The sequence below is a fragment of the Narcine bancroftii genome, chromosome 4 (assembly GCF_036971445.1).
Source record: "Narcine bancroftii isolate sNarBan1 chromosome 4, sNarBan1.hap1, whole genome shotgun sequence".
NCBI lineage: Eukaryota > Metazoa > Chordata > Chondrichthyes > Torpediniformes > Narcinidae > Narcine > Narcine bancroftii.
Genome location: NC_091472.1, coordinates 238535392 through 238562362, shown reverse-complemented (window position 1 = coordinate 238562362; position 26971 = coordinate 238535392). Strand labels below are relative to the sequence as shown.

General features: G+C 42.5%; 1 protein-coding gene across 1 annotated transcript in view; it reads left to right on the top strand.

Moving 5' to 3' along the window:
- The window catches only part of LOC138761753 (protein unc-80 homolog), a 335004-nt gene that overhangs the window by 281654 nt on the left and 26379 nt on the right, over positions 1-26971 (top strand). The window contains 7 exon segments of the mRNA XM_069934449.1: positions 3512-3635; positions 9064-9189; positions 18560-18683; positions 19781-19987; positions 20501-20685; positions 22162-22327; positions 24564-24743. Of these exon segments, the coding sequence (XP_069790550.1) occupies positions 3512-3635; positions 9064-9189; positions 18560-18683; positions 19781-19987; positions 20501-20685; positions 22162-22327; positions 24564-24743 (1112 nt within the window).

The window sequence follows — 26971 nt, the reverse complement described above, 5'->3', positions numbered from 1 at the left end:
AAGTACCGCTGGATACTTTAGCATAAATTTATATCCTTTTTTCCATAGGATTGTTTTTGCTGCATTAAACTCCTTCCTCTTCTTCAGGAGTTCAAAACTTATATCTGGATAGAAAAAAAATTTTTGACCTTTGTATTCCAGTGGATTTTTGTCTTCTCTTATTTTCCTCATTGCTTTCTCCAATATATTTTCTCTTGTTGTATATCTTAAGAATTTTACTAGAATGGATCTTGGTTTTTGTTGTGGTTGTGGTTTAGGGGTAATGTTCTGTGTGCCCTTTCTATTTCCATTTCTTCTTGTAATTCTGGTCTTCCTAGGACCCTGGGGATCCATTCTTTTATAAATTATCTCATATTCTTGCCTTCTTCATCTTCCTTAAGGCCCACTATCTTTATATTGTTTCTTCTATTATAATTTTGCATTATATCTATCTTCTGAGCTAACAGCTCTTGTCTCTTTAACTTTTTTATCAGATTCTTCTAATTTCTTTTTTAAGTCATCTACTTCCATTTCTACGGCTGTTTCTCATTCTTCCACCTTGTCCACTCTTTTTCCTATATCTGACATGATCATCTCTAATCTATTCATTTTTTCTCTACTTTTTACTCTTCTTTTTATTTCACTGAATTCTTGTGATTGCCATTCTTTTACTGATTCCATATATTCTTTAAAAAAATATATCCATGTACTTGCCCTTCCCTTCATCTTCCATTTCTTTATGTTCTTCCTCTTCTTCTTCTGAGTCCACTCCAGGATCTGTGTCCTTTACCTCTGTCTCTTCTGGTTTTCTTGTTGGTTTGTTTGTTTTATTTTGTTGGGTATTTTTGGTCTTCTTATTTTTACTAAAAGTGTCTTGCTGCTGGTCTTCTTCCTCTGGGTTGGTCATCTGTTGTTTCTTTGCTTTCTTTTTACTCTCTTCTTTCTTGCTCTCGTTATTTTATGTGTTTTCCTCTTGCTGCTTTGTTGTGGTTGTCAATTTCAGCTGTGGAGATCGACTCCTCAGCTGGTCCCCCCTCCCGTCAGTGTTATTTTTGTCTTGCGCATCGCGCACTTTTGTTTGGCTCTGTGAGCCATTTTTGTATTCCCGAGTTCGGGGCTTCAACTGACCTTAGGGAGCGGGCTTCTCTCTCTGCGGCGAGCCTCCTCGGACAGGTAAGGCTTTCACCTTCTTCTTCCGACATCCTTTCTTCTTCTCTTCTTCCCGTTGCTTTTGGCTTTTCTTTTTTCGCTGCCATTTTCTCCACACCTTTACTTTCACTTTATTTTGGTTTTTGTGTTTGTGCCTTTGTTTTTTCACTGTCTTTTTTTACTTTTCTGGAGAGGGCTGGAGTTCCCCGACCGGCCACTACTCCATCACGTGACTCCTCTCGAGAGAGTTGGACAATTGATGTGTTTTGTTGGTAGGAATTTAGTCAGGTGGGGATTACAAGTGGCAACATAAAAGTTAAAGAAGACTTTATATTCCATTGTAGTTAAACACATAACTCACCCCAGAAGGCCATAATATTTTATGCCCTAAAGCCCTAGACCATGTCTTAAACCTGGAATGGAGATGTACCTGAACAGTTATGTGGAAGCTCTTGGTCCAAGAGGCCTACTTTTCTTCAAGTATTGCATTGAATTTGCTTTTCTTATGCAGTTTGTAGAGCAATTGTGAAGTTTTATCAATAAATATCTTGCCCTGGATACTGCAATAAATCCTTAAAGATCAAATGGTTCTATTTTTAATGCTTATTGCTGAGGTAAGGATTAGATCACAATGGAAATACAGGTTACACATCAATCCTACACTCTGTAATTGTGCTCTTGACATGGTGGAATGAATGCTTGCCATAACTTGATAGTCTGCATGCAGAAGAACCCTTCTCATTTTGGACAACCAAACTGATTTTGTAGAGTAGCTGCACTTTAGTGTGGAACACGCAAAGTGAAGAAAAGTACGTTGTTACCGGACTTTACGATAAAAGAGGAAATCTAACAGTGATTTCTGGAGTGTGGATGTGTGCAGTTAAATATGGAGGTACACAGTGAATGCACTGTGAATTCATGCTAAGTTCAGATATTTGCAAATAGACCTAAAATTTGATGCCTGGGTGAAGATCTGCAACTTAATACAGTCAAATCCCTGTTTTCTGGAATTCAAGCAACCGGCAAAAAAAAATGCAGAAAATAAATTGGTTAAAAAAAAATACAGGAGTTTAAAATTGGTGCCCCTCGCCGTTAGTTTGGCAATCACGTTTCACACGATTTCAAGCAACCAGAAAATTCACTTATCTGGCATCTACAAATCCCCACTGGTGCTGGACACCATAGGTTTTACTGTATTTATGTTTAGTAGGCTAGTCAGCCCTAATTAGTGCCTAACAATTGCTCTGGCTACCAACTATAATTTTATATTTGTGAATTGTCTTTAATATTCTGTTCTTTTGAAAATAACAAAAATGAAAGTTGATTTTATTATAGTATTAAATATATCACATATTTAATATTATATTCTCCTTTAATCTGAATATATTCCAACCATAAAATATTAAACATAAAATGAATTTTTATAAAATTTTGGATGTGCATTGTGTTGAATTACCGTATTTACTGTGATGAGGTTGTTTTTTGTTGCCATTTTGATGACATCACTTGCTGAATGCCAGATATTCTTTGGAGTGGATGGCCCACAGTGTCTGGTGTCAGGAATGAAAAATCCACACCAAAGAATTTGCTGGAACTGCATAGCTGATTACTAGGCTAAGTCCATAACCAGTGCTGTTAAGCCATGCTTCACTACATTAGCCTTTGATCTAAACTGTGACTTTGAAGAGGCCCAGGGTATGGTCCCAAGAGAAGGAAGAGGAACAAATTCGTTTTGTTTTCTTTTCTATTATCAGGTTTTGATATGAATGGATTATTTTGCTCACCTGGATACAAGCAATTATGTACATGTTATATGTACAACATTTGAGATCGATATTTTGAACTGATACAGGTTTAGGTCCATCGTGAAGCTTGTTTTAGCAGAGCCAGTGCGACTAACTACTTAGTCACTGTGATAACATCATTTGCTAGATGCAGAAGTTGCCAGGAACTGATGCCTGACAGCAAATGATGTCAGAAAAGGAAGAAATTGGTGCCACAGAAAATGCTGGCTCTTCATGGTCAATCAAAAGGAATAGGTTAGTTTGCAAAGAACAATAATTGATCTGGAATTTGGGATCAGCTGTGAAGAACTAACATGATTTTCTTCATTTTCTTCCATTCTGTAATCAGTTGCTGCTGGGCATCAAATGTCTGGCATCCATCATGTGATTAGCTTTGAGACAATGAGCAGTCAGTCACATTGAGGAATTAACCAAAACAGCAAATAAAGAAATGAAAAGCATTGAGTGTTAATTAACTTTGAAAATATTTAACAAAGTGACATTAAAATCAAGCTGCTTGCCGTTTTCACCCAATAAATTAGCCGAAAATATTGGGATATTTCATCAGGTTCTGCTTAAACGATCTTTTGTTTCCATAGGCGTCAGGTGGAGTGGGAAGCCGCCAGCAGTTTAATAGAAGGCATTTGTTTAACTCTTCAAAGACAGCCAATCATTTCATTTCTGCCTCATCTCAGGTCATTGATTAATGTCTGTGTCAATCTGGTGAGTAGAATGTCAGCACTGTGATTTAACCACTTTTCGCGTAACTTTGCATATAGTATTGTACAGAAAGACATCAACTATCAAGGACTGAACTGTATAGATCAAAAGATAAAGCTTTAATTTCCAAGCCATGCTGATTGAGTTTTGGTGTGATGCTAGTTAGGGTTCTATATTTGGCCTCCTTGTCAACACACAAGGGAGATGCAAACTATTTGCCATTGTTCCTGCTCTGGTCAGCTCTGTTAAAAAATCTATGCATTTTTAAAATGTAGGTTCCCTACATGAATTTTGATTGGGAAGAATTAAGATTAAGTAGGTAACAAGTTAACTGGCTGTCACAGATTGGCTTCCAAACAATATGTATCATCTTCAATAAGATAATGTATTTTAGTGATTGCATCATGGCAGACACACACTTTCTGGGAAACTGTACTGGTGCTTTTACATTTTTTCTACTTTCTCCCTCCAATTCTAACTTCTCAATTCTCTATTACCAAGCCATTGCGCACTCTCAACCATGGCAACTGAGGAAATATTTTCTGTACCCAGCACTAGGATACAAGATCATTTTTCTGCGGATATAAACATGCCTGGAAAGTTCGTAAAATGATTGTAGGTTAATATCACCATGAACTGTTCCAATTTATGTATAAAGGTGCTATCACAGGCATTCAAATATATAGTACTAGTATTTTGCAAGTTTGGTGAATGGATTTAGGGGAGAATTTGCAAATGGTGCCCTTTTTCCCTGCTTTGCTACCTTTGCCCTTCTAGGCAGCATAGCTTATGTATTTGCAGTGAACTGAGATTCACTGGTGGTGTGTTATACATGGCTGGCTCCGTCCCCATCTACCCATATATAACCTTGGTGTCCTGCCTGAACCCTGAGGCCCTCTGAAGACCACTGTAAGACCCTACCCTCAGTTATAAGCTAATATGTTCTCCCTCCAGTTGAGAGCTTTTATTCATGCTACAATTTTATGAACTTATTCCCTAAACTATGGAAGTGCTACTCAAGCCAGGTATGCTGTTGATAGAGTTTCTGTCCCCCAACGTGGCTGAGGTGTTCACGTACTGGCTAGACTGCTTCCAGGCCTACCTGAACACGACCAGAGACGTCTTCCACACTGGGTATGCAGCCATCAGGGACTGCTCTACTTATGACGCCGCCAACAAGACATTGAAGACTCGCTCTACATTCCCAACGGTCAGGAGAGACCATCAATGACTACCTGCTGGATCTCTGGATGCTTGCAGGCACAAAGGGGCTACGGGCTACATTTGTGAAGAAGAACAGATCCGGGACACTCAGGCTACATGAGGCAGCGACTGCTTGAGTCGGGTAAGAGGGACCTGGCTAGCCTTGTTGAACTGGCCAAATCATTGGAGTAGGCTAAACTCGAGAATGACGACCTCAGAGTCAAGGACCGGCTGATCCCACTACCCCAGCCCTAACGGCTACCACTTCCCGTGCTAGTGAGCGCTCCCTTGCTAAGGAGTGCCTTTTCTGCGGCAAGAGCCAGCATTCCCGATCGCATTGCCTGGCTAAAGACTCAGTGTGTTCCAGCTATAGCAAGAAAGGACATTGGGTGCGGGTTTGCCACGCAAAGAGAAGCCCAGGGAAGTCCTCAGCCTGCACCGCTCCTGGATTCGATTCCAGCCCCAAGCCATCTGCACCGAATTCACCCAAACCCACTTGCTATGCTACACACTGATGGAGGGTGGCAGTGAGGAAAGAGCGCAAAATGGCTCAGCAGCCTTCTTGCCGCGATTCAAATTCAAACTCAGCATCATTGTCGGAGGAGGAAGGAGGGCGGCCATCTTGCCGCACCACGAGGTCAACGCCATCTTACCCACAAGGCAACCCAAGATGGTGGGGACCACTCGAGTGAGGAGTATGGAGTCTCTGGGGTCCTAGCTTCGATGGTTCTAGATCAGGACAGACCTCACCGGCTCAGCAACTCCATAGTGACTGTGAAGGTAAATGGACATTCCACTAAATGTCTAATCCACACGGGCTCTCCTAAAGATGTATCCTTCCAAATATGGCATATTCCATGCATCTCAGTCACACTCTACACATATTCAACAACATTGTATAGTACATTTGTCGTTTGAAGGAGTGGAATATTGTAATTTACGCCTGTATGTACTTGATGAATTGTGTGTTCCTGTGCTGTTGGGTCTGGACTTCCTGTGTCTCCTTAAAAGCATGACCTTGGAGTATTCTGGTCCCCTCCCTCCTGTAACGGTTCGGAACGGAGGGCCCCTAAAATCAGAACCCACATCCAGCCTCTCCACACTGAATATTGACCCCCTCCAACTTCTCTTCTTGAATCTGTCCTCTGACTGCAAACCTATTGCTGCTAAAAGCAGGAGGTACAGCACAGCAGACCAAGATTTCATACACTCTGAGACACAATGTCTGCTTAATGAAGGTATCATCGAACCTAGCACAAGCCCATGGAGAGCACAAGTGGTAGTGATAAAAGGGGAAAACAAGTCCTGGCTAGTAATTGACTATAGCCAAACAATTAATAGGTACCCACTCCTGGACGCATACCCCCTCCCTCGAATTTTGGACATGGTGATATTGTGCAGTATCGGTTCTATTTGACCATTGACCTGTAAGCTGCTTATCACCAGCTGCCAATCTATTCCGAGGGCTGTCCATATATGGCATTTGAGACTAACGGTCATCTCTGTCAATTCCGGGGTCCCTTTCGGTATTACTAACGGGGTTTCTATCTTCCAGAAGCAGATGGACAGAATGGTGGATGAGTATGGGTTGAAGGCTACCTTCCCCTACCTTGATAATGTCACCATCTGTGGCCATATCTTGGAAGACCATTATATCAACCTCCAGAGCTTTCTCCACACGGAAAAAGCTCAGAATGTCACATAACTATAGCAAGTGTATGTTCAGGACTAAACATCTGGCCATGCTCGGCTACGTGGTGGAGAATGGCATCATTGACCCCAATCTCAAAAGGATGTGCCCCCTGTTAGAGCTCCCCATTCCCAGGACCACGAAGCCTTTGAGGAGGTGCCTGGGGTTTCTCTCCTATTTCACCCAGTGGATCCCTCAATATGCTGATAAGGTTCATCCTCTCTTAAAAGCCACCTCTTTCCCCCGCTTGGCTGAAGCCCAAACGCCTTTTAACTACCTCCAAAATTACATTGTGGAAATCGCCATGTAAGCGGTGGACGAGAATGTACCTTTCCAAGTGGAAAACGACGCTTCGGACGTAGTCCTGGCTGCTACCCTCAACCAGGTTGGGCAGGCCAGTTGCATTCTTTTCTTGAACATTACAAGGCCACAAGCTCAGAAACACCTCTGAGGTAAAGGAGGCTCAAGCCATTGTAGAAACCATGAGGCAGTGGAAACACTACCTGGCTGGTAGGGAATTTACGCTCCTCACTGACCAGCGCTCGGTCACATTCATGTTTAATAATGTCAAGAGGGTCAAAATCAAAAATGACAAGATTGCTAGGTGGAGGATCGAGCTTTTCACCTACAATTATGACATTGCCTATGGGTCAGGAGCCCTTAATGACCCTCCAGATGCCTCTGCACACACTGGCCAACTGTGGTCTCTGCATAATGAGCTCTGCCGTCCAGGGGTCACCCGCATGACTCATTTTGTCAAGGTGCGCAATCTGCCCTACTCCATGGAAGATGTCAGGGAAATGACCAGGTATGCGCGGAGTGCAAGCCACACTTCTACCGCTCCACAAAGGAGCACCTGATCAAGTCATCAGGCCCTTCAAACGACTCAATGTCGATTTTAGGGGACCTCTCCCCTCCACGAATGGGAGCACCTTCTTCCTCTCTATCATTGACGAGTACTCCTGCTTCCCATTCACCATTCTGTGTCCAGACACGTCCACTTCATCAGTCAGAATGGCCCTAGATTCCATTTTCACCCTTTTTGGGTATCCCAGCTATATTCATCGTGACCTGGGCTCATCCTTTGTGAGTGACAAGCTATTACAGTACCTGCTGGCAAGGGGCATCGCATCCAGCGGGACTATGAGCTACAACCCCCCCCCCCCCCCCCCCATCCCCGGGGAACGGGCAGGTTGAAAAGGAGGGTGCCATGGTCTGGAAGGCTATCAAACTGGCCCTGAAGTCGAGGACTTCCAGACTCAGCTGGCAGGAAGTCCTTCCTATGGCGCTCCATTCCATTTGATTGCTACTATGTACCACGACCAACGCTACTCCTCATGAGCTCCTATTCAATTTCATAAGTAAATTAGCATTGGAACCACACTCCCAACCTGGCTTACTCCTGGTCCCGTCCTTCTAAGGAAGCACATGAGGAGAAGTAAGACCGACCCCCTGGTGGAAAGGGTGGAACTGCTCCATGCCAATCCCACGTATACCTATGTGGAGTACCCAGATGGCAGGGAGGACACCGTCTCCATCAGTGACCTGGCACCTGCCGGAACGAGTGCCCTGCGAGCCATGGAGTTCATTCCCACCATCCCCATTCAGGGCCTCAGGGAATCTGGTTCAGGAGTAAAGTTCATTTCCCTCCATTGTAGAGCCAGAGACCAGCTCGCCTCTCCTCCCTCACAAGGGGACCAGGAGACCCAAGGAGGCCAAGGCCCTCCCGTGCTCAGGTGCTCCACCCCCCCCCCCACTAGATTGCTTAAATTTGTAAATGTATATTTTCTTGAATTTTTTTTTTGAATCAGTGTTCTATGTCTTCATCCACAGACCCTAAATTCTGCAGGAAAGGGTGAATACTGTGAACTGAGATTCACTGGTGGTGTGTTATACTGATGGCTGGCTCTACCCCCATCTACCCATATATAAACCTGGTTTCCTGCCTAAACCCTGAGCCCCTCTGAAGACCACTGTAAGATCCTACCCTCAGTTATAAGCTAATAAAAGTGTATGTTCTCCCTCCAGTCGTGAGAGCTTTTATTCGTGCTACAGTATTCAAAAGGTGCTGTTTAAGAAACTTCACCGTGTTGCTGCACTGTACCTTATAAATGGTACACAATTTATCTATCATGCAGTAATGTTGGAGAGAGAGTGAATGTTTAATTGCTCTTCAAATCAAGAGGACAGTTTTACTCTTGACTGTATCAAGCTTCAAGAGTATTGTTCGGGCTACCATCACACTCTTGCCTCTGCAGAATGTTTCTTGGAGCTATTTGATCTACGGAACATTTGAAGAATTCAGGCAGCCTATGTACATCTGAAGCTTCATTGTGAGTTTTGTTTTGTATTTAAATGCTCTTTCAAGAAGAAAATGTTTTTAAAGTAAACATTCTTCAGTGAGAATATTAAACAGAATAATGTTCAGTTATTAACAGAATGAAAATATCTTTGCTTTGTTAGTTACTGAAGATTTTTGGTGGTGTTACCTGTCTGACTCATTGTGGTGAAATTTAATTCTTTCATTGGTTTCCACAGGTAATGGGTGTTGTTGGTCCATCAAGTGTTGCTGATGGTCTACCCCTTCTGCACTTGAGTCCATACCTTTCTCCTCCATTACCCTTCAGCACAGCTGTTGTTCGGCTTGTTGCTTTACAAATTCAGGTACGTTTTTTTTTTTTTTTTTTTTTTTTTTTTTTTTTCACACCATAAATCACAATAGCCATGATATACACTTTTTCTTTTCCACACATTTACAGTGACTTTTTCTCCCTCCCCCCTCCCTCCTCCCAAGCCACCCCCCATCCCCCCCCTCTCATCCATTTTAGTTATACAATCTAGGTTGCATTAATTCAGTTAGACAATGTTGTCATTCAACAAAAATACACCAGAAATTCTACTGAGTCCATTCTTTTCTTCTCTTCTCCTTCCATCAACTTAGGTAATGTTTGTTCCCGGTAGGTTTTCGCTATTGTATTTAATGTAAGGCTCCCATACTTGTTCGAATATTTCAATATTATTTCTTAAACTATATGTTATTTTTTCTAATGGAATACATTTATTCATTTCTATATACCATTGTTGTATTTTCAAATTATCTTCCAATTTCCAGGTTGACATAATACATTTTTTTGCTACAGCTAGGGCTATCTTAACAAATCTTTTTTGTGCATCCTCCAAGTCAATTCCAAATTCTTTATTTTTTATGTTACTTAGGAGAAAGATCTCTGGATTCTTTGGTATATTGTTTTCTGTTATTTTATTTAATATCTGATTGAGATCATCCCAAAATTTTTCTACTCTCTCACATGTCCAGATTGCATGAATTGTTGTTCCCCTTTCTTTTTTACATCGAAAACATCTATCAGATACTGTTGGGTCCCATTTATTTAACTTTTGCGGTGTAATGTATAGTCTGTGTAACCAATTATATTGTATCATACGCAGCCTCGTATTTATTGTATTTCTCATCGTTCCAGAGCATAACTTCTCCCATGTTTCCTTTTTTATCTTTATATTTAAATCTTGTTCCCATTTTTGTTTAGTTTTACCATTTGTTTCCTCATTTTCCTTTTCTTGCAGTTTAATATACATATTTTTTATAAATCTTACAAATTCAGGTACGTTTATGTTGCTGTAAAATTTCACAGGTGTTGGGTGCTACCAGTTGCTCCAGTGATGCACAGACAAAGACTGAGGGGAACGATAGGCTTTATTACACTAGAGATTGCTGGCCCGGATTAAGGCTACGGAAATGAGGAGAGGAAGAGGAGCGACCTTAATGGCCTGGTTCACATGGGAGGAGTCTAGGAAAGGATATCATTAGGAGGGCGCCCCAGCCGGTACATACAATGATATCATTACATTCAACCCCTCTTTTAAAATAGAAACCTCAGGTAACAAACATGAGGGAAAAAAACACAGGGGTGGGGGAGAAGGCTCCTTCAGACTAGAGGTTTAGACGCACGGGTGACCTCCTCCTTCTACCAGACCACCGAGGGGCCGGTGTGTCTGATCCCTGCTCCTCCAGAGAGGGGGACTGTCGCGGGAGAATCCAGGATGGGGGCTGCAGGGGACAGAGTGCTGGCGGGGTACTCCCGAGGGAGTTTCCATACTGTGGGTAGGCTCCTGGAGGTTCATCGGAGAGACAGGCAGCTCGGACTCCAGGACTGTGCTTTTGTGCAGTGCGATCAGGTCCGCAGTCTGATCCGTGGCCAGCAGGGCTGTTTCAGGGCCTCAGGCCCTTTCCAGGTCTCGGATCGGTATAGTGTCCTTGTGGCCATCAGGGTATCTTACGAATTCATATCGGGGTTTGGCATAAATGAGGTGCACTGCTTCCACCAGAAGGTCCGTCTTGTGGCCCCTGACGTGCTTCTGAAGCAGGATCGGCCCTGGGGTTGCCAACCATGGAGGGATGAATGAACCATTTGCCGATTTCCTAGGGAAAGCGAGACGTTCATGTGGGGTGGTGTTAGTGGCGGTGCATAGCAATGACCGGATGGCGTGGAGAGCCTCGGGCAAAATGTCCTGCCAGTGGGACACTGGCATGTTTTCTGACCTGAGGGTCAGGTGCACCGCCTTCCAGACAGTGGCGTTCTCCCTTTCCACCTGGCTATTACTCCTGGGGTTATAGCTGGTGGCCCTGCTGGTGGCTATGCCTCTGGCTAGGAAGTACTGTCGCAGCTCCTCATTCATGAACGAGGATCCCCGGTCGCTGTGAATGTAGTCTGGGTACCCAAACAGGATGAAGATGCTATGCTGTGCCTTGATAACCGTCAATGAGGTCATATCTGGGCAGGGCATAGCAAGGGGGAACCTGGAAAATTTGTCCACCACTCAGGAAGTAGGCATTCCTATTGGAGGTTGGGAGGGGGCCCTTGAAATCGACAGTGAGTCATTCAAAGGGGTGTGTGGCCTTAATGAGGTATGCCTTTTCTGGTCAGTAAAACTGGGGCTTACACTCCGCAGATCTGGCAGCATCTGGTCGTGGACCGGACATACTCAACGGAGTGCAGGAGGTTCCAAGTCTTAACAAAATGGTACAGCCTTGTGACTCCGGGGTGGCACAGGTTATCATGTAGGGCCTGGAGTTGGTCGAGATGCGCGCCTGGCGCACCATCCCCCGGGATAAGGCATCTGGAGGAATCGTTGAGTTTGCCCAGCCGGTACAAGATATCGTAGTTATAGGTGAACAACTCGATCCTCCACCTAAGAATCTTGTTGTTCTTGATTTTACCCTGCTATTTTGTATTAAACATGAAGGCCACTGCCCTCTGGTCTGTCAACAGGGTAAATCTTTTGCTGGCCAGGTAGTGTCGCCAGTGGCGCACTGCCTCAACGATTACCTGTGCCTCCTTCTCGACGGAGGAGAGCTGTACTTTGGGACTGTGCAGGGTGCAGGAGAAAAACACTGCCAGCCTGCCTGCCTGGTTAAGTGTGGCGGCCTGTGCGAAGTCGGAGGCATCACTCTCCACCTGGAGGGGGATGGATTTGTCCCACTGCATGCATCATGGCCTTTACAATGTCTCCTCGGATCTGGTGAAATGCAGCCTGGGCTTCCGCCGATAACAGGAAGGTTGTGGACTTAATCAGGGGGTGGGCTTTATCAACGTAATTGGGCTCCCATTGTGCGTAATAGGAAAACAGCCCCAGGCACCTCTTCAACGTCTTTATGGTGTTTGGGACTGGGAGCTCATTAAGGGGTTGCATGCGGTCAGGGTCTAGGGCAATGAAACCAGGCGATCTGTATTGAACACGCACTTGTCCTTGTTGTATGTCAAGTTGAGGGACTTGGCTGTACTTAAGAACTTGGCAAGGTTAGCATCGTGGTCCTGCTGGTCGTGGCCGCAGATGGTGACATTATCGAGATATGGGAACGTTGCCATCAGCTTGTGCTCCTCCACCATCCGATCCATAACCCTCTGAAAAGCAGAGACATCATTAGTAACACCAAAAGGCACCCGCAGGAAGTGGAATAGTTTTCTGTCGTCCTCGAATCCCGTGTAGATTCGATCGCTTGGACGGAGGGGGAGTTGATGGTAAACCGACTTGAGGTCAATGGTTGAAAAAACTCTATTACACGACCTTATTGACCAAGTCGGCTATCCAGACTAGCGGGTACGCGTCCAACTGGATGAAGAGGTTGATGATTTGACTATAGTCGATCACCATCTGGGGCTTGCTCGGCCCTCTGACCACAAGGACCTGTGCCCTCCAGGGACTAGTGCTAGGGGTTATGATTCCCCTCCGCCAGGAGTCGCTTAACCTCAGCCCGGATGAACTCCATATCCTCAGTGCTATAGTGCCTACCCTTGGTGGCGATCGGTTTGCAGACCGGAACGATGTTCGCGAATAAGGATGGAGGGGCCATCCACAGGGTGGTGGGACTGCAGGACGCTGCCGGAGACTGGGTGTCTGGTTGGGGAGTAGAGTCCGAGAGCTGGGGGTTGTGGACAGTCAGTGGCGGTTGGGGGCCCCTGAACACCATCGTCAAACTCCTGAACTGACTCTGGAAGTCAAGGCCCAGGAGGATCGGCGCACAGCTGAGACATAATGAACGATACAAAATCATTGTAACATTTCACCCCCCCCCCCCCCCCGACACCATTGGAGACGCTACACAGTACCCCCGGATACAAGTTTGTTGTGACGGGAAGGGAGAGTCTACGGACCACGTCGGGGTGGACAAAGCTTTCTGTACTGCTGCTGTCAAAGAAGCAGTTTGTCTTACACCAATTCACCTCGATCTGCATCATGGAGTTCGTGGTCGGGTGGGGGCTGGCTTGATCCATGGTGATTGATGCCAATACAGGCATCTCGTCACCGTTGTTGTCGGTGGGGAGGCACGTCCAAGATGGCGACCTCCATGTTGACCATGCAGCCCTTGTCGGAGAAGAAGGATGAAGTGGAGTTGTGGCAGGTGGAAGTGATGTCATCGTAGGGGTAAGCCACGGCATAGAGGTTGGGAGCGGGTAAGATGGCGCCCCCCCCTTACCGCGCACACTGTCGGCACCGGAAGCTCCTCGGGCACACACGCCGCGCTTCTCATGGACAGGGTTCTGGACTTGCAGACTTTCTGGTAGTGGCCCTTCTTCCCGCAGCCCAAGCAGGTGGTTCCTTTCGCGGGGCAGAGATGTCTCGAGTGCCTAGCCTGCCCGCAGAAGTTGCATCGTGGCGATGCTGGTGTCACCGCAGCCATGGTTGGGTCTTTAACCCTGACGCTGAGTCCCAGAATGGCGGCCCCCGTGGTGGAATGTACACAGTAGGCCCTCTTCTGCCCGCAATCGACACTGCGTGGCACTGGGCCGAGTCTAGAGTCCTGACCAGGTTGATGGCCTTTTTTAGCGGGAGTTGATTCTCTTCAAGGAGACGCTGTCGGATATAGTCCAACCTCAACTCCGACACACAGGCGTCCTGGATCAGGTCTTCCACGCACTGGGTCAATGATATCAAGGCCGTGGGGTTCCCCAGACAGTCTTTTCCCAGTGTGACCAAAGAACAGATGAACTCCTCAGTGGACTAACCAGGCTGTTGTTTTCTGGAAGCCAGCAGGTAACGGGAGTAAACCGTTCACCCATGGCTTGTACAGCGACTGTAGCTCGGCCATGGCATCAACGTAGGTCGCGTTGCTCTGGATGGCCTGGTAGGCCCTCTGGCTGACTCGCGCCTGCAGGATCTTCAACTTCTTTTCGTCGGAATCGACCACTTCAGCGGTGGCGTTGAGGAAATTATTAAAGCAGTTCACCCACTGTTCGAAGGGTTCGGGTCCACCCGGGAGTTGGGGTTCTACTTCTAGCTGTTCAGGGCGCAGCAATTTCTCCATTACTGGAGATTTTCAAAATCTAGTGTAATAAATTATTGGGCGCTACCAGTTGCCCCAATAATGCACAGACAAAGACTGAGGGGAACAATAGGCTTTATTACACTAAAGATTGCTGGCCTGGGTTAAGGCTAGGAAAATGAGGAGAGGAAGAGGGGACTTGACCCTTATGGCCTGGGTCACATGGGAGGAGTTTAGGAAAGGATGTCATCAGGAGAGCGGGCCAGCCGGTACATACAACCATATCGTTACAACAGGGCCATTCAATTGTTATTATAAACATGACTGACACCCTGGAGAAAAACACTTGTGTGGACATTTATGCAATTCTTCCAGTTCCATGCAAGTTGCATCCAATGATTGGGTGAACCAAACGTAGATTTCCTGCCCACTGAATATTATTCAAGCAGTGATCTACTAATGGATAACTGAAACAAAATGTTAAATACTTGAAGAAAGAAAGTGACGTGAGAATTTTTTGCCCATTTTAATTATTTGCTTAAGTTTTATTTTCTGAGGAATTGTCAAAGGAAAGAATTCACCCATCTTGAAACAGGTAACCAGTTAAGTTCATCAAAAAACAAACAAAAGTACCGAAGTTGTAAATTTGAATTAAAAACAGAGAATGGCGACATTACTCAGCAGATCAAACAGGGTCAGTGGAAAGAGAAACAGAATTAATTTTTAAGTTTGTTGATCTATCATCAGGACATAGAAAAAGTAAGAAATCAAACTTTTTTCAAGTTGCAGAGTGTTGGTGAGACTAAAGTGATATAGTCCAGGAATGAATGAATACAAGTGTGGTGATGGCAGTTTCGACTAAGAGAAGTAGGTGAATGCTTGTCTGGAGGTTATGTATATTGACAAAGAAATGCAGAACAGAGGAAATGAGCAGAGAGAACGCTGCTAGAACCGCGCAAATCCAACTGGTGAAGCGAATTATTGCAGGTACTGGAATTCCAAGGTTATACAGCATCTGGTACAAATTGAATGATATTAGTAGATAATCAATACATATTTGTTCAATGTACAAATGTCATGCCATCTTTTCAGTTTCCAGTCACCTTGATTCTTTATCCCAATTTTGCCTTTTATACTTCCCATTAAAGTCCAATGGAAACTAGAGGGACAACATTTCTTTTTCCAAGTAAGCACATAGCACCCATCAGCAATTTCAAATGACCCACAATTCAATTTGATCCAAAAATGACAGTCTCTCTACCTGCGTTAGTTCTCACTGCTTTCTTTTCACGGTGCCAGGTTCTGAAGTTCTTTGCTTTCCCAGACTGACCCTCACAATAAGCATTAGTTCTTACCATTTTCATCTCTTTTCTCCTTTGTTTTGGAATTGTCTCTGTGGGGTCTATCAGCAAAACACTGAGGAGAGAGGGCAGCTACTTGATAACCCAAAAAATGCCCATTCTCTTGGTAACCCTGCAGAGTCTAGATAGCAAGTCTCAGGAGTGGAATAAAGGATATTAGCATTTAGTCCTACATAACATAGTTGCATCTAGTGTCGGCAAATCTATAACCAGAATCAAAATTCAGGTGCTCCTCTTCCCACCCCTTCACAGGCATTCTCTTTGTTCTCTCTCTCTCTCTACTACTCCTCATTACCATGTTTGATTTCTAACTTTTCTTAATTCAGCTACAAAGTTAATTCCTTTTTTCTCTTTTTACCCCTCAGAGGTTGCCTACCTCCTGAGTGTTTCCAGCATGATCCAATAAAATTGTATTTTTGTTAGTCTGGATTTGCAGTTCAAAAAAATTCAGCCTTTTGTTGACATTCAAGCTGAGAAATCACAAGAAATAGAATTGGCTGCTGCAGATATGTCCATATCGATGGCAGACTGGCACGGTTAGTAGAGCTTTTGCTGCACAACACCAGAGAACTAGGTTGAATGCTGACCTTGGATGCTGTGTGAATAAAGTTGACACCTTCACCTTGCAACTGTGTTGGTTGCTTCCCAATTACCAAAGACTTGGAGGTTGGTAGAGTCGCAGAATTTGTAAAACACCCATAATTGGCCCTTTGGCCCAACTAGACCTCACTATCTGTGATTACTGTCTACAGTAATGCCATTTGCATATGTAAACTCTGTGCCCCTATACTCCTTTCAAAATGTAGATACCTGTCCAAATTCATAACTGAACCCAGCTCTACCACTCTGGCAGCTTGTTCCAAATAACCACAGAGTTTGAAAGCCTGCCCATCAGAAACCTTGAAATCTCTCCTCTCTCACATTAAACCTTTGTTCTTGTGGTGATATGTATATACTGTTTCTGCTCTCTGTATAAGTGGCTGGCTCGTCCACTGCTGACTCGACCCCATGTAACCCCTCCCCCTATGACCTGGCCATAAAGGTCGAGACCTCCCTGCCCCCTTCCATTCATTCGAGCACATGGAGTTGGGCCATCTGAAATCTAATGTGTATTAAAGCCTCACTCAGTCTTTAGAGTCATTGATAGAGTGTATCAGTTCTCTAGTTTTCCCCCATCCTAGGATGAAGTCTCTATGTCTATACCCCTTGCTTTTATAAACCTCATTTCGGTCTCCCTTCAGTCTCCAATAGAGTCATACACCATACTGAATGGAACAGGCCTAACTCTTCTATGTTAATCAAGTTGGCATTCTGGACTACTTCCATTTCATTGCATTTCAGATCAGATATTATTTATTGTCATGTAATAAAACAGATGTCATATTGCACAAAATCTTTGTCTCTCATAAGGCAGACAAAGATTCACCATTAGCATTGCCCACCACTCCTTACAGTCAGAGAAAGAAAATCAAAAGAGTCCACCTAGAGTTTCTGAGTGTCTGTGGATTCATCTCCAGCTGCACAAGACTCCAGTTAAGTTCAAGCCATCAGCAGCCTGAGCCCAGATCCAAACCTCTGACATAATGAGAACCCTTCAGCGCCCAGGATCTTTCAGGAGCCCTCGTTGCTCTCACTATCTTCTTGAACCCTGGTTCTGATACCTGATTCTTATGAGCCAGTCTCCAGCAACCCACAGGTGTGAGCCTTTTGACCTCAAATCAACAGAAGCCCACAGTCTGTGTGTATCCTTCAGCCATAGAGCACCTCTCTGGTCCATCACTGTCCTGTAGGATCATTTCCTCTGCTTCTCCTCATCGGGAAGTGTTCTCCCATTACTGGTGCCTTGTGCTAGTCCACTGTTCCCCCAGAGTCTGCAACCCCTCTTGGGAGCTGCTGATTGCAGGCACCACCATCTTGGGCACAGACCCTATGGTCACAGGATTTTAAATAAAACACCGTCATTTAACAGGCCGTTTAAAACCTGTGTGGAACCCTGAGCAGAAGGACCCTATGAGGGAATGCTGTCTCTCTGCTTTCTGCTCATATCCTTTTAAATTTGTCCTATTTGTATATGTCTAAATGTCTTTTTTGATGTCTTAATTATATCCACTTCTGTAGCTTCCTCTGGCAGCTCATTCCACATATGGGTCTACTTGGGTGATTAAAAAAAAAATGCCCCTCTAACACTGCCTTTTTACCTTAAACCCTCTAGTTCTGGAATCATCTACCATGACTTTATCCATGCCTCCATAAGGTCACTCCTCAGCCTGCAATTCTCCAGAGAATAAAGACCTAGACTGCCTCATACCCTACCCCTAACTCAAGTCCGGGTATTTTGATAATACCCTGGAAAATCTCTTCTGCAACTTAATGTTATCCTTCCTACAGCTGGGCAACCAGAACTGCACAAGGGTGGTCTTGCCACCAACTTGCTTAGCTGAATTATGTTATCCCAACCTTTGTACTCAATGCCCTACTCAGTGAAAGAAAGCACATTGACCATCTTTAAAAGTTAGGTTCTGATCAATTTCCTGTTCAATGACATTACCCCCATAGATGCTAATGCATCTATGCATAAAGAATATGCAGTGTTTCTCAGATCCTACTTTTCAGATTTCTTGATGTGTTTTCCCAGAATTATTTTCTAAAATGTTTGTTAAAGCAATCATTTATATTTTATATCATTTATATTTTATATCAATCATTTATATTTTGAATCAATACTTTTATCTTGATCTGCTGCAGATATTAAGCATTTCAAATATCTTATAATTTACAAACTACTGTATCACCCTGGACTTTTTAATTCAAAAACCATAAGAAAATGTATGCCGTGACAGAACACATTGAAATGCTGTTGAATTCTAAACAAAGGATTTCTTTTCAATGAAAGGCTTTGAAAGAAGATTTCCCATTAAGCCACGTGATTTCACCATTCACTAATCAAGAAAGAAGGGAGGGGATGCTTTTGAATCTTTTGATCCCATTTGTTCTAACAGTTGGAACTGGGAGCAAAGGTCAGTGTTATGATTATATTTACAAGTGAGTTTTCGTAAGCATCTTACCACTAAGAACTAGAATCGTGTTTCTTAGCTTGTAGAATTTGTGAAAATCAGACAACCTTTCAGTGGAAGAAAATTAACTTGAGGTTGTTTCTAAATGTATTCCTTTTTTTTGTACACCTCCTACAAGTCAATTTTGTCCATTAGTTGGAAATGTGCAAAATTACTCAATATAATAATCATATCTCAACTGTATTTGTAATGAATGGTGTTGATGAGAACCAATTGACAGAGCATTTCGCATAAACCTATGGTCTTTCCCCGCATCATTTCGATTATAAAGAATCAGGATGGCCCACTCCCAGTAATCGAGTTCTATGGGCTTGAAGTATAAGTCGATGTTGGATCATTTAATTGAGTATCATTGCATGAGTATCAATAGAAGTGATCACTTGCCCTTTTCCAAAGCAATTCTCTTAAGTTGCCCTCTGTATGAAACTGGCAGCCAATGTTCTTGTGAAACATTGATATCTGATAGATGTGGGGAGGTTGAACTAATCATATTTGTGGAAGATTGTTAATATTTATAGGTGTCTGTAATCTGAAGAGGGATAAAGGCAATGGGTAGCAATTTCTTTTAAATTTATCTGTGAAAATTCTTTATATGGTAAACCCCTTCCCCCAGTCTCTTACCCTATCCAACTATCTGCTTTCTTCCAGATACCCACCCCTTTCTTCTCTGATTAAAGCTACTGCTCAATCCTCTTCTCTCTTCTACCCTCCTACCTGTATCCTGTGCTCCTCTTTCTACCTCTTTCTCCCTCCTCCCCCTCTCCACCTTTTTATTCAGGTGTCAACCTGTTTTTCCAGATTCCTGACAAAGGGCTCAGGCCTGAAAGTCTGACTGCCTTTTACTTCCTCTGGATGCTGTGTGACCTGCTTAGTTTCTCCAGCATTTTTGGGTGTTGCACAAGACCCTAGTATCTGCAGATTTACTTGCTTATCTTTTTATCAGCTGGTACTTTTCAGATTCAAAATTAAAGGGTGACATGAATAGTGATGTGATTCTCTCACTTTCTAAAATGACATAGATCTATTCCTCTCTGGTATAGATAGCCCTAACTTGGAGCAGCTCGAGGTTTTCCTGCTGTTGCAGACCGTAATCAATATCCTTCTCCCGCCACGAATCATCAGTACTTCCCGCAGCAAAAACTTCATGCTAGAGAACTCTCCTGCACACTGTTCAACTCCGGGGGATGCTGGGAAGGATCTACGACGGGAAGGATTAACAGAATCTACAAGCCAGGCAGCTTACTTGGGTAATGTGAGAGAGCATAGTTTTAACAGTAGACAACAAAAGATGTGCTTCAAGCAGAGTTTATCTCTCTCTATGAATCAGATTGAGATGTTTATTGCCATTTCACTGGTGAGATATTTTCAAATTGAAGCTGATTTAAATTTGGGATGTAACTACCCAGCTGTGCCTTATGAATTGACATTGCAATAGTTCCATGTAAATAGAAACTCAGAAAAGAAACAAAATGGCAATGATTATAAAAAGAAATAGGACTGATGCCAAGGCTGGCTGAAATAAATTGTATAAATTTAGTGCTGGATGATGTGTTTTTTTAATGGTGCATCATTTGAGCAGTTGATAGAAAAAATATGCTTTTAATTTTATTACTTTTTAATATAGTAATATTTATTTATTTATTCCCTTATTTTAACCCAATTAACTGTTATTAATCCTGTGTAAAATATCCAGATAAAATTAATTATTAATAAGGCTTATTGACATTTTTCTACTTTGTGAATTGTTCTGTCTACCTTAGCATTGAAGGTGATCCTTGTGTGCTTTGAACATCATTTGGGGAGCCAGTGGTACAAGCTCAGTTTGCAAGTTAAAGAAATGGCTTTGCGGAAGGTTGGAGGACTTGCCATGTGGGATTTCATAGACTTTATAGTAAGAACAAGAATACCTATCTTTATCCTGCTGCGCCCTTTTATCCAGTGCAAGGTATATATTTATATAATTATTTGGTCTTTTCATTGTCACTTTGGAAATTGTCATGATGCCTTAAATTTCCATATCGTCTGGCCTTCCGAAATACAGACCAAAAGTTGCCTTAATTTTGAAGAACCTCCTCCGACTCGATTGCACATTGCTGAATGCAAACCCCGCTGTGAGTCATGCAACTAGCCAGTGACTTAAATTCAATTTTGTTGTCGCATGTCACAAGAGATCACAGGAAATCAAATTGCTGTGAACCCAAGTGGCTTATAGAATTCAGCAATCTTTTGTGATGGTGTTATTTTTGAATGAAAAAAGATTTTACAACAATTAATATTCTCCTTTACCATGATTGAACAAACTGCTCCAGGCTGATATTATCAAAAGCTGCAAATGCAGCTAAAAGCTTTCGGAGCCTGCAAGCTTGCCTATCCTCAACAGCATTAATTTCAAATTAAAGTGTTACATGTGATGAGAGTTGGGCTGATTTGTTAAAGGGATGAATCACAAAAGATTTATTGCTGTCACGCCTCTAGCCAAATCAGCAGGTAAGACTACAGTACTAGCATCTTTTAAACTTCAGCACCTGGTTAGCCCTCCTGGGACCCAGGAGTGATTACTGGGGCAAAGGTGCTGGAAGCACCTTTTAAATTGTAGGGAAATCAACCCATTAAATCGCCAACCTGGCAATTTAAGGGGGATCCCGCCCCCGCAATGACACGTCACATACTCACCGGAAGAACGGCTGGATGTTTGATGCTGGCTGCCCAATGATGCACGCTTGCAAGCATTGACATCACCAGGATAAGCGGGTTGGCCATTTTCGTTTTCAAATCACCTGTGGGCACAATCTAGGTAAGTATAACTGGGTTCCCTGACTACCTCTGAGGTAGGTCAGGGACCCGGTTGGATTCCGACAGTTTTGACTGGGTCAGACCCTTTCTTAACTGGGGCACTAACTGTGGTGATATGTAATTACACCACTAGGTCATCAGGGGTCATCCCGGTGACCTTGTATGTAAAGCAGTCCAGAGCTACAGTCTAGCCTTCCAGGTTTGTCTTGCAGAGAGACAAGACCTCTTAGTGTACATATTAGTTTATTAAAGCTGTCTTATACTTGCACTGCTGTTATGGTTATTGTCAGTACACTCACCAGGCCAATTGCCTGGTTAACCCCATTTTACATGGCAGTTTGAAAGGGCGTACTCATTCCTTTCTAGGCTAACACTCAGACAAATAAATCCATATTATGGTCTCCTTTTCAGGAGATGAGGAAAAATTAAAGGCTAGATCAGCTAATCCTTCTGCAAAGCTTCAGAACTTTGTAGGTGAATGAATTACGCTATTATCTAGCTGATTCCAGATGGTATCTCTTGATATCCCATGGGGAGAATGTAAAAGATGAAGATAATGGTGTTTAAAAAAAGGTGATAACAAACTGAAGGCAATTTATAATAGCCCTTGTTCTTTGGATTCTTCTAGCTGTTAAGTCAACCAGCAGAAAATCATGAGGAAGTAACTGCTCGGCATCACATTATAGACCAGCTGGAGCGCCGATTTATTCCAAGGCCACTCAGCAAGAGTTCACTTGTCGCTGAGTTTAATAGCGAACTAAAAATCCTGAAGGAAGCAGTCCATAGCGGATCAGGTAATGGTAAACTAAGCACCCAAACTTGCCTTTTGTAAATTACTGTACTTAGCAATAAAACTGACAGTTCATTCACCATGCATGTAATCTAGGTCTTGGAATTATGTTGATAACAAAGTAGAAGTGATTGCTATGGGTTGAATTAACATACAAATGCATTTATTTTAATAACTTTTATCTATGTTTATGCATTGACTCCAATTCTGTGATATTGCACTCCATGAGATTAGTGGCACCTTTATCACAGAAGTATTTTTCTTATCGGAGAACTAGCCCAGGATTTGTTTACTGCTAGGCTGAATTCTAGCTTGCTGCATTTTATGACTCCAAGGACTTTTAATCATTTCATACCTGAGTCTTATAAAAGCACAAGTTTGGCAATGCAGGTTTTTGCTTTATGGCTTCATATAAGCTTAATTTAAAGAGCTCAAATACACAGTTGAGGTAATGCACAAGACACATGCATGAATCACACAATATCTACAGACTATAGCAATGTGCTTGCTGTTGACCAACCTCTGCAGGAAAAGTTGTACCGATATCATCTGTAGCAAACGTGCAATTAAATGACCTCCAGATCAGAAGTTGGTGATGTCAAACATGCTTGTATCTTTTATGGCCATGGCTTATTCTCATCTTTCATTTAAATGTTTCTTAATGTGCTGTTTATTTATGTATCAAACAACTGATTGATGTTTCTGTCACCATGACCTGCACTGTCATTCATTTTCACAGTGACTAGTATCTGTTGTTTTGATGTAATGACTGTTGGTCACTGATAGCTGCAATAATATTGACTTTGTATCCTCACCTGAGCGACTATGTTCATGTTCCACTGATTTGATTTCTCTTAAAAGATGCACATGGACAAAGTATTCGATGGAACCTAGTTGAAGTGTAGGTATACATGAATGCAGTTTCAGAGCGGTAAGAATATGTGAGGGAGAGCAAGGGATTTGTAAATATGGCAGATGTTGTCAGGTAATGTTGCTGACATAACATTTGGGGAAGGTATCTGGTACTAGTCCTGTTGAGACACGAGAGAGACAGTCCTGAAGTAGGGTTTCAACCTGAAACGTCAACCCCCATGGATGCTGCCTGACCCGCTAAGTTCCTCCAGCAGTTTATTGTTTTTGCTTTAGTTTTGTTGAATTTTTTTCTGTTTGTCTTCTTAAGTTACGACCTCATCTTCTATGTGGAGGCTAGGCAGATCTATTAAGCAGAGCTGGTACATTATTTTATTCTATCCCTGTACACTTGTTTGCTTTCGGGTGACTTCATCACATTGACTACACGATCCATTAATGTACTCTTTGACCATTGTGCATCAAGAGTGTTTTGTGGAAGATTTTCTTATCTGGCTTTGCAAGTTCAGACCAGCATTAGTGATGAACATTTTGCATAAGAAGCAGTTTTCTTGCACTGCAGCAAGATTGCAGAATTGTTCATGTTTGTTGCTCTGTGTTAGTGTGAACCAATTTTGTAAAAGAAGTTAAAAATACTGGGGAAAAAAGATCAACACAGACTATTAATGTGACATAAAATTTTATAATCTAATCTACATTTCCTTCTTATACATTCAAATCTATTGTTGAACATTAAATTGTTAAAAGAATGGAATTGTGCTTCAGCTCCGCCAAGTATATTTTTACAGCCTCCCAGCATTAATGGTATGTGAATGCAGTTTAGTATCACTAATTTTTCACATGTATTGTTTCTTTAAAATACATGTTCATTTTCTTCACCATTTTTATCAAATTTCATTGCCTTACAAATTGCACATCATTGTGCATCCTCTGCATTGAGAGCTGGATAGTCTACGCCACCGACTTCTGCTCAACTGCTATCCTTGAATTTTCTGATTAGGTGGTGAGCAAAATGAATTCTTATTGGGTGGTTTCTAACTGCTTAGCACAGAACTGAATAAATTTGCCCAACTGGATTAAGCAGTAACATGGCCTTGTGGTTTGGACTCAAGTCATGTTTCAGCTCCTAAGATTTCCCAGTAACCTAGGCAAAAGCATCTAGTCTTAATCTCAAATGCAAACTGGTTTAACTTTGCATTTTCTACCACCCTCTACAAAATGATTGACATTTTATCAGTATTTTCTACTGATTCTAATTTCTTGTGCAAGACGCCTGTTACTGCTTGCAGTTGATGAAAGTAGTAAGACTCTAATCAGAAACTTGCACTGTCATATTTGTCTCACATAACTTGTTCATTATATCTTTGCAGCATACCAAGGCAAACCTTCCATCAGCACTGTGGGAACTTCCACATCAGCTTACCGCTTGAGTCTGGCCACCATGTCTCGTTCAAACACGGGGACAGGCACTGTGTGGGAGCAGGATAGCCAACCTTCTCATCAGGCCTCTCAGGACACACTAAGCAGGACTGATGAGGAGGATGGTGAAAGTGAGCATTTGTCATTAACAGCTTCAGTTCAATTTGCATGCTAATTGCTTTAGCAGACTGCACGTGCCAGTTTATTCATCCTTTGTTTATTTTTCCATTTCAACCATCATAATTTAGAGCTATGAAAAAGCATAAGCTGCAGTTTCTGTTTGATACATTATAAGGTCTAAGTTGAAATCGTTTTTGAATGGTGCCTGTTGGAATGTTGAATTCACCTTTATATTTCACATTATTTCCATTCTTTAAATTATTTGTAATACAATTATTAAAGCTTCACATTTACGCAGGCAGTTTTAATTCTGATTCATCATTATGCAGAGCCTGATGAATACAGACATACCCTGTACACACAGTTATTAAGCTCTAAATAAATTCAGTGTTATGGAAAACTGCACTGTTCAAGCATTATTACAATGCACTTTAAGATAATACATTCTAATTCGATATTTATTGGCAATATGTGAACATCTTTTATTTAAGTCAATATTTGTCTAATGTAGATTTGCATCAAATCGTCCACGAGAGACTTTCACCAAAGTTAGATTGGTACCATCACGGATTGTTCAGGGAGTCCAATCACAGCGTGGACAGCAATAACTTTCAACACAGCCACTTAACTCTCTCTATTCCACAGCAAATTCCAGGGTTCCCCTCCATACAAACAGATTCCCATCAGTGTGAAGCTGCGGGATAGTTCAGGGAGTCAGATCACAGCAGGGGCAGCAATAACTTTCAACACAGCCACTTAACTCTCTCTATTCCACAGCAAATTCCAGGGTTCCCCTCCATACAAACAGATTCCCATCAGTGTGAAGCTGCGGGATAGTTCAGGGAGTCTGATCACAGCAGGGGCAGCAATAACTTTCAACACAGCCACTTAACTCTCTCTATTTCACAGCTCAGTGCCTATATTTCAAATGTTTTAAACTAGAGTCTTGGAAAGTATCATGAGGTGGTTTAAATAGCAACAACAATAAAATTTTAACTTTGCAAAATTTAAAACTGCAGGTCAGAAATTTCAAACCTGTGCTTTTTGAAACCTTGTTATACAGGGTATGCCTGTAATATTAGAACATTTTACATAATTTTTATGTTAACACATATTTGGCTCTTAGTCCAAAATGCAATTGCTTTCTGTTTTTCTTGCTTTATTTTTTTTCCGCTTTATTTCTCCGATACAATGCATAAATGCAAGTGGTACGATACTGAGCCACAATGATTAGGTTTGTCCAAATCCTGCTGATGTTAATGATCAAAAATATTGCAGTAAAAGTTGTTGGAGACACCCTCAACCTCCAACCCCAACTCCTCCTGCACAACTTTGCTCCAACAGCAATGGAATATTGATTGTGTTTGTTGCGGGTGTCCCAGTGCAACCTTCCCTGGTGTTTTTTTCACTGCTCTGAGAAATTTCTATCCCAGTGTCTCCGGGCTCATGAGTGGAAACAGTAGGAATTCCTTCTATTGATCATTATTGAGTTTAGTAAAGATTTCTTCTCAGAAGCCTTTAATTTGAGTGGTGTTAGAATAGATCAGAAAAATTAATATTAAAAACAATTATAGCCAGCAGCCTAAAATGATAAACTAATAACTCATTGGTATGTGCTGGGTGAACGCTGAAATTGTTCTGCCAATGGCTCTATGGCCTCAAGTTGCACAATTTGTTGGGTGAGTTTATCGCATAAAGCAATGAGTGGGCTGCTCAATTTCAGAAAATGAGCTCTGCATTCTTCTTTCAATGTTTTAATTGCCATTTTAAATACTCTAATACAAGAAATGTTGCTTGCCAATATGGATTATTAGATAACTTTTCTGCCAGTAAATCAATGTCCTCAAATGCTAAGGATTTGATATCACAAATACAAGTACCATATAGACTGGTTTGAAATTTGGATGTTCACCGTGGTTGATGTCTATTATAAAGTAAGAGAGATTTGTTTTATGTCGTGCATACATTCCACTTATGTGTCCGCTTAACTTCTTTACAGCCATTTTTGTTTAATTTAAATTTAGACATGAAGCACTGTAACAGGGTGTGCTTCCAGCCCTCCCAAATACACCAATCAACCTACAACCCTATACGTTTTGGAGGGTGGGAGGAAACCCATGCAGACATGAGGAGAATGTACAAACTCCTTGCATACAACATGGGATTCGAGCCCAGGTTGCTGGCTCTACGACACTGTTGTGTTAACGCCTTTTAATATCTTAAAGTAGGAGTTTCCATA